This window comes from Canis lupus, chromosome 23 (genome assembly GCF_011100685.1).
Source record: "Canis lupus familiaris isolate Mischka breed German Shepherd chromosome 23, alternate assembly UU_Cfam_GSD_1.0, whole genome shotgun sequence".
In the NCBI taxonomy this organism is placed as follows: Eukaryota; Metazoa; Chordata; class Mammalia; order Carnivora; family Canidae; genus Canis; species Canis lupus.
Genome location: NC_049244.1, coordinates 1,411,336 through 1,427,695, shown reverse-complemented (window position 1 = coordinate 1,427,695; position 16,360 = coordinate 1,411,336). Strand labels below are relative to the sequence as shown.

At 51.0% G+C, this 16,360-nt stretch overlaps 1 protein-coding gene and 1 long non-coding RNA gene across 2 annotated transcripts in view; one reads left to right on the top strand and one right to left on the bottom strand.

The window, feature by feature from the left end:
* Positions 1–4,166: 4,166 nt before the first annotated feature.
* Positions 4,167–4,874, bottom strand: LOC119865333. The gene is made up of 2 exons (XR_005376768.1): positions 4,609–4,874; positions 4,167–4,405 (listed from the first exon to the last, which is right to left on the bottom strand). It is a non-coding gene; the product is annotated as an uncharacterized LOC119865333 (long non-coding RNA).
* Positions 4,875–5,042: 168 nt separating this feature from the next.
* The window catches only part of ACSS1 (acyl-CoA synthetase short chain family member 1), a 58,458-nt gene continuing 47,140 nt past the window's right edge, over positions 5,043–16,360 (top strand). The window contains exons 1-2 of the mRNA XM_038570219.1: positions 5,043–5,349; positions 14,895–14,991. Coding sequence (XP_038426147.1) covers positions 5,043–5,349; positions 14,895–14,991 — 404 coding nt within the window. The remainder of the gene's footprint in view (positions 5,350–14,894; positions 14,992–16,360) is intronic.

Here is a 16,360-nt window from a genome sequence, read left to right as displayed (position 1 = left end):
GCCTTTGATTAGGAGTGAGTAGACTTTGCAGACCTCTGCCAGAGGATGAAATCACCAGATGAACTATGAGGTCAAGTTACTCCTGGCCATCCTGGCACATGTGGGAAATCCACACAGTGCTCAGGATGACTGTCCTAGTTTGGGAGTTGGTTTCTCTGACCTGGCTGTCTCGTCCACTTTGCCTTCTGGAATATAAGCCTCCTTCTCCTGTTACCTCCCCACCGAGTCACCATTTGAGCTCAGAGGGAACTCCAAGATTGAGATGAGAATACTTTTCCCTAGCTGTCCACTCCCTCAATTTTATTTTATGCAAGTTGAAATACAAACCTTCCCAGGCAAAACCGGCTGCCATTCTCAGAAGCTGCTGGACTAGAAACCCGCCTGGCCACCAATCCCTGGTTGCACTTCTGTCCAAGATGAAGCCACTTCTAGTTGGGCCAGCTTTAAAGAAAACCGCAAACTGTGCTCCTGACTGCATCAGTCAGGTGTGAGCTGGGGCAGATGTGATGTCTCTGTTGAAGCCCTAAAGTAGTGTGAGGAACAGTGGTTGTCTTCATCTGGCGGGGGCAGTGCCCATTGAGCTGAGGTGAGGCAGTCTACTGAGTGCAAAGCCAAAGAAAGACAAGGAATAGGGAGAAGGCAGGGCATGAGATCTCCAAAGCTGAAGTGCAGCCATCAAACATATCATGGAGTCTCCCACACTGGCAAAAGCTGTGATTTTTGTAAAAACTGAAAAAGAAAACCTTTGGATATTAAATCTGGCATATTTTTATGGGGATGAATATACCACTTGGAATTTTAGAGCTAAAGGGTTAAGAATTTGGCTACAATTGTTCTTTTTGTAGATAAGAAAACTGAGGCCTATAGGGGAAAGAAGAGAAAGAAAACTGAGTCCTGGAGACATCAGGGGACTTGCCACATGGTGAGCTGGGGGTAGAGCAGAGGGTCTGGTCTCGTCTCCTAGCTCCTTGTCTAATGCTGTCTGTCTACTCGGCTTCCTCAAGGGCTGATGAAGGAGGAAGCCAGGGTTTGATCTATGGGTGATGGTGGCCATGGCTCAAAGTTCTTACAGCTTGGCCCTCGGAGGGACCCTCATGTGTCTGTGTGATTAGCACTAATAATCACCAGCCTGGCATTGGGTGAGAGTGGCAGGTGCGGTCGGCACAGTAAGATTGTCCACTCAGGAGAAGCAGCTCAGATACTGAAGAGAGGGGACGTGGGCATGGGGGGCCTTGCTCTGCCTTCTCTTGGCCCTGTGGACCCCAGCAGTTAGAGGATTGGTTCTTCCAGCTGTCAACAACTACCAGTCACACGAGATGCCACCGTCTTGACTGACGATGCTCGTGTATGGGGTGGGGTGGGGTGGGGAATTCATGGAGGTGAACCCAGGGATGGAAGTCCTTTCTGCAGGTTTGTGGATAAATGACACCCCTAGCTTTTCATACTCATGGAGAGCTAGGGGAAGCTCAGTTTCCAGAACTTGGTGTTGATGAAATTGAGTTAGCATATTACTAGAACTGACAGAGAACAGACCCCACCACAAAGTCTGGCTGCTGTTCATGCAGCACTGCCCTCAGATAGGAGGTCCCCCAGCTCCACGGGGACATTTGGCTGCCCAGCCCAGTGCCACTTGGTGTTGGTCCTGGTTTTCAGATCCTGTCTTGCTTTTTGGTGGTGAACCCTCCCACTCTGTGGTTGCTGTGCATTGTTGGGTGAACCCCGCAGGCCATAGGGTTGGGCAGCTTATCCACAGGGATCTGGTACGCCGGGTTACAGGATGGGAGACAAAGGTTGTGCTGCAGCTGTATGGGAATCATTGAGTCCCCACTGCTGAAGTGGACGGATACAAACCTCCCCACACGTTGTTATTACCACTGAGGTCATGGGAACATTGGGAAAGGGGAGCCTGGGGGGAAGGTTTCCCTGACACCCTTGGGAAACCACTCCCAGACTTCCAGCCAACCAGGTGTTCTCCTTCTTCTGACCTGCTTCAGGCTTTTATTATTGAATTTTTGTTTTGGTTTTACTTTGTATTTCAGTCACCTGAGCCAGTGTCTTTCTCATCGCCTCTTTCCCTCCTAGTGGCAACCCTAAACTCAAGGGCTGTGCTTGGTTCATCCCTGTCAGCCCTTAGCCCTGGGCCCTGCACACAGGAGGGGCTCCACAGATATCCTTTGCACGTCATTGAAGAGAAGTGTGGAGTGAAGAGAACAGGAAAGGAAGAGATGCAAGGTGGGTAAGCAGAGAGGTCTGAAGGGTTTTGGGGGGCACCTGACTTTATGGTGAAGATTTGGTGAATCAGTGCTAGGTCTTGCTGGCTAGGAACAGGCAGCTCTCCCAGGCCCATTATTAACAAAACTGTTTCTTAGGAAATCCAAGTGCTCCGGGTAATATAGGTGCCTAAGAAGGCAAATGGCAAAGGGGCTGTTGGTGGGCTATTCTCTCCAAAATGAACATCAGGCCTAAGATGTAAAGTAAGCCCTAGCTTCTCAGGGGAAACCTCCCAGGCCTCTCTACTTCTGCATCTACCAATGTACAGCTTTTAGCTCCAAGGCCTTTGCTCTGGGCCTCTTGGGGAGAAAACGTGACAAGCACTGCCTGGATGGTCTGCTGCTCTCTTAGCACCACTGGGGGCCCATGGAAGCAGTCCTGTGGATATGGCGGGGCCAGGCAGTCAGTGGCTCTACTTTGTTCTAGTTCTGGGACATGTGCTTCTTGGGCGCAGAAAGGATAGCCTTGGCCTCAGGGGCCCCCAGGGCTGTGACACTCAGAAGGAAGGTCCCCAGGTCCTCTCTTGGGTAATGGGCTGCAGGAAGTGCAATTCTATACCACCTGAATTCTGAAATGTTTTATGTACACATAATCACTTCTCTTTACCCAACCTGAAGGAAACAAGAATTGTGTACTTCTTGATTTTTAAAAAAGGTTTATTTATTTGGTGGGGGAGGGGGCAGAGAGAGAAGGAGAAAGAGTCCTAAGCAAACTCCCCACTGAGCTTGAAGCCCGATGTGGGGCTCAATCTCATAACCCTAAGATCACAACCTGAGCTGAAACCAAAAGTTGGACGCTTAACCAACTGTTCTACCTAGGTGCCCTTGTTCTTCTTTATTTTAAAGTTGAGTCAGTTCTATGTACTTTTCTCATCATTCTCATGGGATCTCTTCCTCTGGAAGGCTACATGGGCTCTCTTATGGCATCACTGCTGACTTCCAAGAAAGCCATTGCTGCAGCTGGGGCCTCACAGGGCCTAGGTCTGGGTCTGTAGGGAGGAATGCCTCCCACCTTCCAGCATCAGAGCAACCCACCAGCCTGAATTTGAGAGATGTGGCGGGCAGGTTCCTCCTCCTAATGGAGCAGCCCACTATCACTGACACACACAGGATAAAGTGTTAGTGGCAGTCTTTGGGACTGCCTGCCACAGTTATAATCTTCACTGACAATTTTATATTTTCCTTTTTTTTTTTTTTTAAAAAAGATTTTATTTAATTATTTATTTGAGAGAGAGAGGGAGAGTAGCGGGGAGAGGGCCAGAGGGAGAGGGAGAAGCAGACTTCCCGCTGAGCAGGGAGCCCGATATGGGGCTTCATCCTAGGACCCTGGGATCATGACCTGAGCTGAAGGTAAATGCTTAACTGACTGAGCCACCCAGGGGCCCCAACAATTTTGTAATCTTCTATTAAAAATGAGGATTCAGGCTAAATGGTGAAGCAGATACTGTGGTGGGAGTGGGAATGCTGGGTGAGTGCTGCTTTTCTACCTGAACACCGTGTGCTCTTTAGTAAGCCTGTTTATTTCTTTGGGATATCTTTTCTCATTTGTTCCACCAGGGCACTGGTAATTGGTGGGACTTGATAGCTGTAGATAATTTTTAAACTAAGTAAACAATGCATTTGGCACAGAGCGAGGCACATGTCTAATGCTAGCTATTGTGACTCTTCAGCAGCCTTAAAATCCTCTATTCTCTGGCAGGAGACAGGCACAGCACACACACACCACACACACACACACACACACACACACACACACAGCAGGGTGTGGACTTGAACTTCCAGTGGAAGCTCTTCTGAGACATTCTCTCCTGCCAGGTCGTTCCCTCTGCAGGTTTTATAGCTAACAGGAAGGAATCTTTCCTAGACCCAAGGAACTCAACCAACCAGTTTTCCAAATCCCCTTTCTCCTCTATTTGCCTTCTTTATTATGCCTTTATGTCTTGGGTGTTGAAATACTTAAGAATCGGGTTGAGGCAACTTCCTATGAGTTTCCTTCTATCTTCCTTGGCGTGACAACAAAAACAGGGTCTCCAGTACTGAGCTTCTTGTGTGCCCGTTGCAGGCCAGACGTCCACAGATACTATCGCATTTAATCTTGACTGCGGCCCAGGGGAAAGAGGTGTTACTCCTGTTTCCTAGGAAAGGAAAACACAGGGACACAGGGAGTTTAGGAAACTTGCCCAAGGTCACAGAGCTGGAAAAGTCAAGGTTTAACCCAGGCCACAGATGCTGGAGCGACGGTACCCAGCTCGGTACCCAGCTCGTTTGGCCCAAGGGGGCGGCTTAGGTGTGTTCTGGAGGGCGGGGGCAGGCTGGCCCGGCTCGCTGACAGGCTCACCCTCCAGGGCGCACAAGAGGGTCGATGCTTTGACCTCGGCCTCTGAGATGCTGCAAGGACCTCGCCCTGGTGGCCTCAGACCTACTGAGCCGCTCTGGGCCGGGCCGGGCCTGCGACGCACGTGTCGCTGGTGTCTTTGGTTTTTTGTTTTGTTTTGTTTTGCGCTGTGGGGTCCCGGAGAGCCGCGAACTGAAACCGAAACGGCCCGACGCCCGGCGTCAGGCCCCGCCCGGCACGTGGGGGAGCCTCCGGCCGCGCCCCGACGCCCCCTGTCCCGCGGCGGCCGGCGCTGGGCGAGGAGACGGGGCGGGGGGCGGAGACGGGGCGGGGCGGGGCGGAGACGGGGCGGAGACGGGGCGGGGCCCGAGGCTGTGAGCCGCGGCCCCTGCTCGTGGTCCGGCTCGGGGCTCGGAGCGCCGCGGGCGTCGGGCGAGATGGCTGCGCGCGGCCTGGGGCGCGGCCTGGGGCTGCTGGTGCGCGGCCTGTGCGGGCGGCCGGGGCGGCCGGGGCGGGCGGGGCGGGCGGGGCGGGCGGCGCGCGGGCTCAGCGCCTCCCCCGCGGCCGCGCAGCCGGGCTCGTACGAGGCACGGAGCGCCCTGGCCGCGCGGGAGCCCGCCGCCTTCTGGGGGCCGCTGGCGCGCGACGCGCTGGTGTGGGACGCCCCGTACCACACCGTCTGGGACTGTGACTTCGGCAGCGGCAGGATCGGCTGGTTCCTGGGAGGCCGGCTGAACGTGTCCGGTGAGTGGGCCGCGGGGTCCAGGCGAGGCCCCTCGTGCAGCCCCTGCGGCCGCTGCCCAGCCGTGCGCCTCGCCGCCGCCGCCGCCGCCCGCCCGCGCCCCGCGCCCCGCGCCCCGCGCCCCGCGCCCCGCGCCCGCTCCTCCATCCACCGCCCGCAGAGCTGGGCGCGGGGCTCCGTGCGCTCGGGGCGCGGCTGCGGCTGCGGCTGCGGCTCCCCCGGGCCGGCCTGCGGCGAGGGGCCAAGGGCGCGGGGCGCGGCGCGGCGGGGCCCCCGCTGCGGTTCCCAGCGACTCGCGTGGGGAGAAGGTGCCGTACGGACGGACCGAGTGGCGGGAGCGGGGCAGGGAAAAGTCCCGCCAGTAGCAGGAGTCAGCTCTGTCCTCGCCCTGCGGCCTGCGGGCGGGCAGTGGGCGCCTCCCGACCCTCGCGGTTTGCCCGGGACCTCCCGGCGGTCGAGGCCCCAGAAGCCGGCCCCGCCAGCCAGCCAGTCTTCGGCAGCCGCGAACACCGGATCCACCAGCGTTCCCTGAAGACTTGCGAGAGGCGGTGGGCACACTGCGCCCCAGGCCACAGAAGGAGGAGGCCCGGGGCGGCGGCGGTCCTGGCCAGGCCGGGAGGAGGGGGGTGCGGTTAGGCCCCCGGGGCAGGACGGGACCTGCAGCCACCTGCGGTCGTCAGAGGGCCGCCCGACGGCCCGGACCGCGGCGCTGGAGGGAGGCCAGGAGCTTCAAGGGAAGGGCCTGTACAGCTTCAGGCAGGGCAGTGACCGGGCCTGAACTCCCAGGTAGGACCTGGTGTCTGGCATAACTCCGCCACGCACTGGCCCAGTTTTTCTACTCCTCTGAACTTTGGTCCGTCCCCCCCAGACCCCGCCCTTACCCATATAAACTGGGCAATCATGCCCACCCGCTAGTCTGGTTGTGAGAACGCAGTGCTAGAAGGTGGGCAACAGCCCAGCACTTCTTGGTCAGCAGTAAGCAGTGGTGAATTCAAGTTATTACATTCAGAAATAGCTATAAAATTATGGGTAGTGTGTTCCAGTTAACTTCCAGACAAAGAAACTTAAGGGAACTTTGGACCAGATCTATGTTTTTTTCGTATTGTATTACTTTGCTGGTTTAATCAAAATGAGCCACTTACTAGATAAGTGTTTTCTCTAAAATTGAGTCAGCAGCAAGTGTCCTTGAACTAGTGAGAAAAAAAAGTAAACCCTTAGGTTTGCAGAGTTGGTGGAACGTGCCTTTAAAGGGAAGGAGAGCAACCCACAGCAGAAATGTGCAGAAAGTGCAGCTCCTAGAGGCTGCTTCTGGAATGGGAGGCCTGAGGCCACTGTGAACATTCATGGCTGGCTTGTGTCCACTTGTAGCCTCTCACTCTTTGATAAGACAGTGGGGATGGACATCCCGGGTCAGGGGCAAGGCCCTTGTGAACCTCACTCAGTCAGGACTGGGTGTGGTCAGCAAGCAATTCTTCTTCTTCCTTTACGGCTACCAAAGAAAGCAGCTGAGCTTCAGAAACTGTTGTGTTGAAAGACAGCTTTTCGCAACTTCCTACCTCTAGGGCATATGCTTGCGCACTCATTTGTCAGGAAAGCTCTGCCCTTTGCTAGTGTCTGCAAACCACACAGGTGACAGTATGGTAAAGGGCTAGGCTGTAGCTGCCCTGGGACCTGGGAAGCACCTAAAAAGTTGTTGGCCTGCCTGATCTTTAGTCAAAACAATGATGGTTTGTTCCAAAGAAGCGTTGCTCTCAAAATTGCCATTAGCCTCTTCAGGAGGATCTGTGCTAGCAGTTCTCAAGGTGGGGTCCCCAGACTAGTAGCATTAATATCATCTAGAAACACGAGTTCTCAGACCCCATCCGAGACTATCAAAATCAGAAATCTTGGGAGTGGGCTCCTGCCATCTGTGTGTTTGTGTGTTTAAAGATTTTATTTATTTATTTATTTATTTATTATTTATGTATGTATGTATTTATTTATTTATTTATTTATGAGGAAAGAGAGCAAGCATGAGAGGAAGAGGGACAAGCAGACTCCACACTGAGCATGGAGCTTAATGCAGGGCTTGACCTTATGACCTTGAGATCATGAACTGAGCTAAAAATCACAAGTCGGATGTTTAGCCAACTCAGCCACCCAGGTGCCCCCATCTGTGTTCTTAACAAGCTCTCTAGGTGCTCCTGATGCACATTCAAGGTGTAGAACCACCGACCTCTCTATACCCCAGACCAGTGCAAATGAAGGTACTTCTGAAATAGTCAGGATTGGGATTAGTGTCCTGGAGATGACTCCTTGAAGCAAACAAAAATGGTATATGGGTAACGAATGGGTATAATGGTCCGGGATATATCTAGCGTCACACCTAGGTTTGAATCCTTGCTTTCCCCTTAGTGTTCTTTGCATGCGTTTCCTCATCTGTAAAGATAGTGTGCAACTAAACTCTCTTCTAGTTACTGTTGTTGCCTATCCAACCACCCCAAGCTTAGTGACATAAAGCAGCAACCGTCTTATTATTCTCCCGGATTCTGTGGGTCAGGACTTTGGACAGGGCATGATGGGTAAGCTCTAGGGGTTGGCTTATTTTTGCTTCTGAAGGCTGTCTGGGGCTGTTGCAGCTGCCCTGCTTCTCACTCCCAAATCTGAGGCCTGGCCTGAGATGACTGCAGGCTGCGCCGAGCTGGAACTGTGGCCGGAAGCACCTCCACAGGGCTTGTCACAGGATGGGTGACCAGAGGTCTCAGAGACCAATACTCAGAGCCAAGCTGCTAGCCTTCTTCTGACCAGCGATGTACGTACGACCTGGGGACATCTGGGACTGTTGTTAGCAGCAAAGGAGAAAACGCTTGTAAAGCATTCCTTGCACCCAACCCCTGGCTTTTGTTATTTATTAATGAATCATGGGGAAGACTGCAGCCTTGAACTTGGCCTTCAGCAGTGTTACTGGAATGCTGCTTCCTCTGAACAGAACCACATGGGTTTGCATGTGATCAGTCTGGGATAAGCGGGAAGCAGGCTAGGGAAGGCATGCAGGTGGCTAACATGACTCAAAATTCATCCTGGGTCTCTGGAATAGGCAGGTCACCAGGTGGGGCCATGGTGTCAGAGGCCTCCTGGGCAGGGCAAGGACAGCCTCCAGTTGCTTCTATTACATTTATGTAAACTACTTTGCAGAAGGTTCTTTGGAAAGCCAAGATCTAAAAAGGATACATTTTTTAAAATTAAGTTTTTGATTTTAATTCCTGTAGAGTTAACATATCGTGTTATATCAGTTCCAGGGGTACAATATAGTGTGATTCAACAATTCTATACATTATTCAATGCCCATCAAGATAAATGTACCCTTAATCCCCTTCACCTATTTCACCCATCCCCTTCACACACCTCCCCCCTGATATTTGCAAGTGACATAGCTGATAAAGGGTTAGTATCTAAAAAGAGTTCTTACCAGTCTTTAAAATTTGGCTTTGTCTTTTGCAGCCCTCAACAGGTAAAAGTTTGTGCTCTGTGGCACATAAAGTCAGGATGTCAGGAAGTTGCAAATATAGAACTGGAGAGTAATCACGTGTGTTGCTTTCAAAGCGCACAGCTAAATTAGGTTTTCTTTCTTTCTTATTTTTAAATATTTTATTTATTTATTTGGGAAACAGAGCATGAGCAGGGGGTGGGACAGAGGGAGAAGCAGAAACAGACTCTCCTCTGAGCAGGGAGCCTGACTCGAGGCTTGATTCCAGGACCCTGGGATCGTGACCTGGGCTGAAGCCAGACACTTAACTGACTGAGCTACCAGGTGCCCCTAAGTTCTGTTTTTATAAGGACCAAATTCAGAGTCAGATTTTTTTTTTTTTATAAGGGTTTTCTTACTTCTAAGCAAGGGTGTAGAAAAACTATTTTTATTTGGCCATTGAATACAGAGATTTCTGGATTCTTTTTGGAGCATGAGTTGAAGCTATGGAAACCATTTGCTGTGCTTTTCTCCTCTTTATGACTGTACCTCTCATAATGCAGAAGGTAGACACACTGAGATTGGCAAGATGCTGCATTTCTGTGCTTCATTTTTCTCTCAGGGATGAACTTTTATTTTTGCGGAAGTTTTATTTTTTTATTTTTTTATTTTTTATTTTTTTTATTTTTGCGGAAGTTTAAATGAAAGTGTGACTCCTGGCCCTAGGGGGCGGGTCTTCCTGAGGAGACTGGATTCTTCCCAGTTGTCAGATGCATGACTTACTTTAAATAGCAGATGCTTCTGGAAATGTTGGCAAATACAATTTGTGACTGATGTAATTTCTTAAAATGTGCCAGGGAGAATTTCTATTTAAAGAAAGTGCATTGTGAATCCTTTTGTGAATATTAACTCTTTCATTTCTTTTGATTAAAATTGAATTTCCATACGTGGGTTCACTTAGAGTCAGGGAGGGGAAGAGATGTGTTTAAACAAATGACAAGAAGTTTTTGAAAATTCCTACATAAGTGTGTGCCATCTTTATAATGGAAATGATAATCCTATTGTAATCCTTTTTTAAAAACAAAACTCAGGGGCACCCAGGTGGCTCAGTCAGTTAAGCATCTGACTCTTGATTTCCGCTCAGGTCCTCATCTCAGAGTCTTGGGATCCACCAGCCCTGCGCAGGTCTGGCTCCATGCTCAGCAGGGAGTCTTCTTGTCCCTCTGCCTCTCCTCCCGATTGTGCTCTCTCTCTCCCAAATAAATCAAATCAAACCCTCAAAACCCCTGAGCCACCAGTAGGCGTTTGCTTAACTGTTTGCAGAGTTGCGTTAGGGAGGGTGCAGACCTGTTCTTAGGAACACGATGGAGCCTCATCTCACTTCATCCTTGTGACACTGATGTGAAGTGGTTGGTGGTCCCACTGCACAGATGTGGAAGTGAAGGCTCCAATTCATGTATAGCGATGAACACTACAGAAGATGCCCAATGCCCCGGGGCCTGCATTCTATCTAGATGAACCACACATCAGTGACAAGTGAATCCACATTGGGATAACTTGCTCAAGGTTATGTAGCTGCTAAGGGGAGAATTATCCCCCCCACCCCAACCCCATGATAAAGGAATCTTAGGGACATGGTCCTTGTCCTCAGGGACTTGTAACCTAGACGAGGAGGACTTAGCAAAGCCAGCATTGTGTCCCAGAGTGGGGACCACTGAGCAGGTAAGTAAGCATTAGATGGTGTGAGCTACCAGGTGACAGGGAGCCAGAGCTCACTGTGTGTTGGGGAGTTGGAAAAGGCTTGCAGGAGGAGGTGGGGTTTGAGCGGAGCCTTGGATCACACCAGGTCCTTGACTGCTTGTTCTTGGAAATGGAATTTTCTTGTCCCGCTGCCCAGGTCTTCGGGTGGAGGGTTTGTTTTTAAATGTGGAAGAGGAAGAATTTTCTTCCTTCTACCCTCCCTCCCTTCTTTCTTTTCCTCCCTGCAGTTGAGGCAATAGCAGGTGTTAAAAGCTAACACATCCACAGCGTTTTAGGGCTACTGTCACCCCAGGTCCTGCACTGTGCCTTGTGTACATGCTGGTGTCATCTGAGTGTCAGCTGTGGCAACTGTGGAGAGTGTTTCTCTTGGGAACACAGCAGCACCATCTGACCTCATCCAGGAAACTGGAAAAGCATCTAATTCCTAGCATGTCTGTGAATCAGGAGCCATCACCCCCACATAGTTGAGGAAAATGAGATTTAAATTAGATAAGCAGTGCACTGTCTGTGCTTCAAGACTGGCTGGACAAGGTCCAGACTCCAGAGCCTGGGTTTTCCCTTTGACTCTAGGCTGCTATCCAGCAAAGATCTGGCCAGATGTCTTACGGAGTCTTTACTTACTCTTGTCCCCAGAGGAAAAAGAAAGCCACACACCCCCAACCCTGAATCTGAAATAGAATATGTGTAGATGTAAGCACACAGGTTTGTCTGCCGAGCGGCGTCCTGGGCCGGCAGCAGCAGCAGTACATGGGATCTTACTAGAGGTGAAGATGCACATGCCCACTTGGACCTGGTCCTTCAGGAACTCAGGGTGCAGCCTCGCCTTCTCTGTGCTAACAATCCCTCTGGGGATTCTGGGGGATTCAGAAACGCTAATTTAGACTAGAAAGAGACCTTGAGGGATAAACCCAGTAAGACAAGAAGAGGCCTGTTCCCTCCCTGGGCATGGAGCCAACCTGGTATCTATCATTCAGATTGCACTTTTGCCCTCCAGCTTGAGGACTTGAGTGGTCCATCCATCATTCAGAGCTGTGGTGCTTCTTTGCTCTGTGCTACAGTTTAGACTGCACATGTACAAATATGGACAGGGCATCGGATCCCTGTCCTTAGAGGGGCAGCAAGTATAATATCTCAGGGAAAGTTAGAAGGAGGCATGAGGTCCACGGGTTGTAAAGTGCTCAGAGTGGGAATGTGTAGGCCAGACCTTCAGGAGTATGGACACCAGGTGAAAGGCAGCAGTGTGGACAGTAGGACAGTGTCCCACACATAAGGAGAAACAGTGCAAAGGCCCTGAGGCAGGAAGGAGCTCACCGGACTCAACATGATCAGTGGAGGGAGGTGGATCACATGGAGCCTAGTGGCTGCTTGTTGAGCACTTCCTGTGTGCTGGGAAGGCGCATAGGGGACACGGTACCTGAGGCTCAGTGCTGACTTGCCTGAATTCCTGCCGTCCCTCAGCCCCAGGAAGACAGAGATACATGGCTGGTCTCACTGGCCACCCATCTGCACCCTGGATACCCAGTGTCCATCCTGTGGCAGGTGTCCCTCTGCTACTTTCTGCAGCTCTGCCTTCCTGCTTGGTGTAAACCAGGTGCAGGATGCCCTGCTGGGGTCCGAGGCTCCAAGCTGGGCGGTCATTCATGGGGTAAGAAGTATGTCCTGGTGCCCTGGCTGCTGTGGGAACAGGCAATGCAGGGAGCTGAACTCTGGGTGAGGTGTTATGTGCGGTTTGAAGCCCTTCCTACTGCTTTCTGGCTGTGGCCTTGGTTGGGGGGGCGGGGGGACAGTGTCACTGGACCACCAGGAGCACCTGGAGACTGTTTCCCAGGGTATATCTGAGCTGCCCACTTTTCAGGGTGACTCCAAGGATCAAACTCGGAGTGGGAGAAGGTATTTTAGAGCAGGCTTCTTGGATAGAAGCAGGTTTGGGGTGAGGCTGAGTGTTTGCTCCTGTAACCAGCTCACTTGTGATGCCTGGAGCAGCCAGGGGCCCGTAAGCACTCATGCGCAGGTGGGAGCAGCTCCCTCCTCCGGCTGGACCACCCACCCCCACTCAGTGCAAAGCTGTACACCTCCCTGGCTTGTTGTGACCTGCCCAGGGTCACTTCTTCCTGATCCATCACTTAGATCCACCAGGGCCAGGCAGCAGGAGTGATGTGGCGGGGGTGGTGGGCTGGTGCTGGGAGTCAGGAAGTGGAGGAGGGGGGCAGCCCTACTGGGGGGTGGTCAGTGCTTCAAGGCCCAGGCAAGGATGTGGCCTCATCTGCTAGTTGCTCAAGAGAAGCCAGAAATCTGTGGTTTTAGCGTGAAAACTCTTCATTTCTAAATTTTGGACTGATTCTCTCTCTCTCTCTCTCTCTCTCTCTCTCTCACACACACACACACACAAACACACACAATCAGGTTTCTAGTGTAAATCCAGATTTTGCCACCAACCTCCTTCTCAGTTTGACTTCTAGAATTTTCTATCTTCTACTTTTATGGCATTTCTTCTTTTCCACTTTTTGAGTAATTCAAAGACCTCACCTATAGTGTTAATGATTCTTCCTGATGACACATCTTCTTTGTTTAGTAGATTTTTAAAAAAAGATTTTATTTATTCATTCATGAGAGACAGAGAGAGAGAGAGGCAGAGACACTGGCAGAGGGAGAAGAAGGCTCCATGCAGGGAGCCCGATGTGGGACTCGATCCTGGGACACCAGGATCACACCCTGGGCTGAAGGCAGGCGCTCAACTGCTGAGCCATCCAGGGGTCCTTGTTTAGTAGATTTTTTGAGGTATGACTTACATATTTGTTAGGAGCCAGAAAGTTCAAATGATTCCTTTTTTTTTTACTGTAAGAGTAAATGATAGATAAAATATCCCAATAGGAAAAAAAAATGTAATTCACACACACACACACATACACAGCTGGACTATGTAAATATTTTCATGTGGGTTCATCCTTTCAAGAATTACGGGAGTCACATGATCTTTTATGGGTATGAGCTCCCATAACTTTTGTCAGGACAGTTACCCCATCAAGAAATATTCAGGGCCCTGTAGCTCATTATCAGTTGATAACAGTACCCTGCAGTCATACAATAGCACTTCAACTTTGGTCTTTTAGATTCCTGTCATAGTCTTGTGATTAGACATGGTAGATAATTCACCTCCTATTTGTATGGGAGGAGATTGAATTGGAGAAAATAAGTGACTGCATTCAAAGAAAAGAAAAAAGAAAAAAAAATTATATACCTAGACATTGGGGGGTGACTCTGAAGACCAGGTGGACAGAGGGCTGCTGGCCCCAAAAGCTATTTGCAGTCTTGGTTTCTCCTGCTGAAGGAAAAGTGAGTCACGAAATGTGGCTGTGAAGGCTGACAGGAAGGGGCACCAACACGAACCAGATTGAAGCTCACCTTGAAATCAAGAGGAGTGAACAGGATAGTAGCAAATGAGCCTGATCCTACAGGTTTACAGTAAATTGTCAGAACTGACCTTCTGTTTTTGCAGGCATTCATGTGGTCTGAGCTTGGGTAACGGAGGGGGCGGGAAGCAGAGTCTTCCGGAAAACTATCATGGCATTTCCCCAACATTTCATCACTTGTTGGAGCAGAGGCTGGTTTGTGGGGTGCTGGCTGGACATCTGAGAGGGGATATGAATCCTTGTCCTAGATGGCACCTCCCGTGGACTCGAGAGACTGCTGCATGAACTGTGTACCTAATCAGAGGCAGCCTGTTTGCATTAGCATTCTTTCCAAGATCTCAGGTTACAGTGCTCCGCAATAGCTGCCTGTTAGAACCACCCAGGGAGCCTTGAAAAGCACAGGGCCAATTGGGGCCATTGTCCCTGGGGGTGGCCCTGGTGATGCCTACGTGTGGCGGGAGTTGGGATGACAAGTGTGGAGCACTGCTTCAGAGTATTCCCAAGGGATCACCCTGCACCTGTGAGATGCTATTTCTGTACTGGTTGTCTTGTTCGGCAGGCTCTGATGATCACTCTCCTTGCAAGGATGTAGAACCCTTGTCTTTGAGGAAGGTAGGGTTTACATCAGTAGAGTATCACAAGCCATGGCAAACCAAACCTACCCCTTCCCCAAATTTAAAAGCACCAGGTATGGGGCACCTGGTGGCTCAGTGTTTGAGCGTCTGCCTTCAGCTCAGGACATGATCCCAGGGTCCTTGGATCGAGTCCTGCATTGGGCTCCCTGCATGGAGCCTGCTTCTCCCTCTCCCTATGTCTCTGCCTCTCTCTGTGTGTCTCTCATGAATAAATAAATAAATAAATAAATAACCCCCCCCCCAAAAAAAAAAACAAACCCACCAGTGTAACATCTGTAAAACCTGTTTTTGTGCAGTCAACTGCTTGGATCAGCATGTTCAGAAGTCCCCGGAGAGTGTTGCTTTGATCTGGGAGCGGGATGAGCCTGGAACTGAAGTGAGGATCACATACAGGTACTGTGTGTCCCCTGACAACATCTCAGTGCCCAGTGGGTCTCCTGGGAATTTATGTCTCTGTGGGAGACACCAGCACCAAACACCTCTGCTGGGTTGTTAACAGGAGCAAGATTGCCCAGCATGGAGGAGGGCTGCCCCTCTTGTTCACCTTGGCAATACTTGGTGCCTTTCGGATCCCACAGAAGCATCTGGGTCTTTGGGCACAAATGTGATGAGTGTTCAAGGCAGAGGGAGGCTTGTGGCACAGTTCTGTGTGCTTCTGTCTGGTTCTAGGCAGAGGTCATCTGTATATCAAGGGGCATGTTTCAGCTTTGGAAATGTTCTCTGGTCCCAGGAAAGTAAACATGAATGCAAACTGAATAAAATACTTGCTGGGTGGGATAAACAACTGAGCCTACTCAGCCTTTTTCTCTCTGTGCTGAGAGGGGGAGCATGAATAAGGTCAAAGCCATCTAAAGAGGGGTCCTCCTGACGTTTGTGTTCTCTGAGTCTTTAGATAAGTTCTTCACACATTCTGAATGTCAAGCACTTTTTTGGAAGCTGCCCGCATGTTGGGTGTTTGAAGGAACCCAGCACCCAGGCATAGTAACCTGGCTTTCCAAGGCACAGCCTGTGCCCAGGGATCTCTAACGTTTGTCACTGCAGGCTGTTGGTTTTCCTTCTCAGGGGGTAAAACCCACTTCAGTTAAACATGAACGTCCCTTTCCAGTGCTATCTCAGAGCCACTGTGAACCTGAGGTGGGTCCGTTATCACCAGCACCACCCCTCCCCATCTGGTGATGCTTGCTCCCTGGTGGGCAGCTTGTGACTTTTCTTGCCCGATCATTCAACAGGTTTCACGGAGTGCTACTGTATCCGTCAGGACAGGTTGGGGTGTGTCATAGTAACAAACAGTCCCCAGGTGCATGGTGGGGGGTGGTTGGGTGGTCATTTTAGACTAAATAGTCAGGGAGTCCTCTCCAAGGAGGTGACATCAGAACTGAGGTCTTGTAGCCAAAATTGGAGGAAGAACTCCCAGGCCCATGCAGGACTGTGAATCCGTGACAGTGACCTGGGAACAGAGAGGGGGTGCATGTGGCTGGGGCATTGGGAATGCAGGGGTGGTAGGAAGGCTGTTCAGGGGCCTGGGAGCAGCAGTGACTCCCCTGCCACTCAAGTAAGTGACTTGGGGGCCATTGGGCACCTCTAGGTTTCTGTTTGTTTCTCAGACTCAGGTTTTATCACAGACCAAATTCACCAAACCTGGTAAAATTGTACTCAATGTGACTTTTGGATGCAGCCAACTGATGTTTGATAATCTGCTGCAGCTCCTCGTGGGCACCATCTTACCATTCCCCCCGACCCCGTTTCAACAACCCTCGCCTGT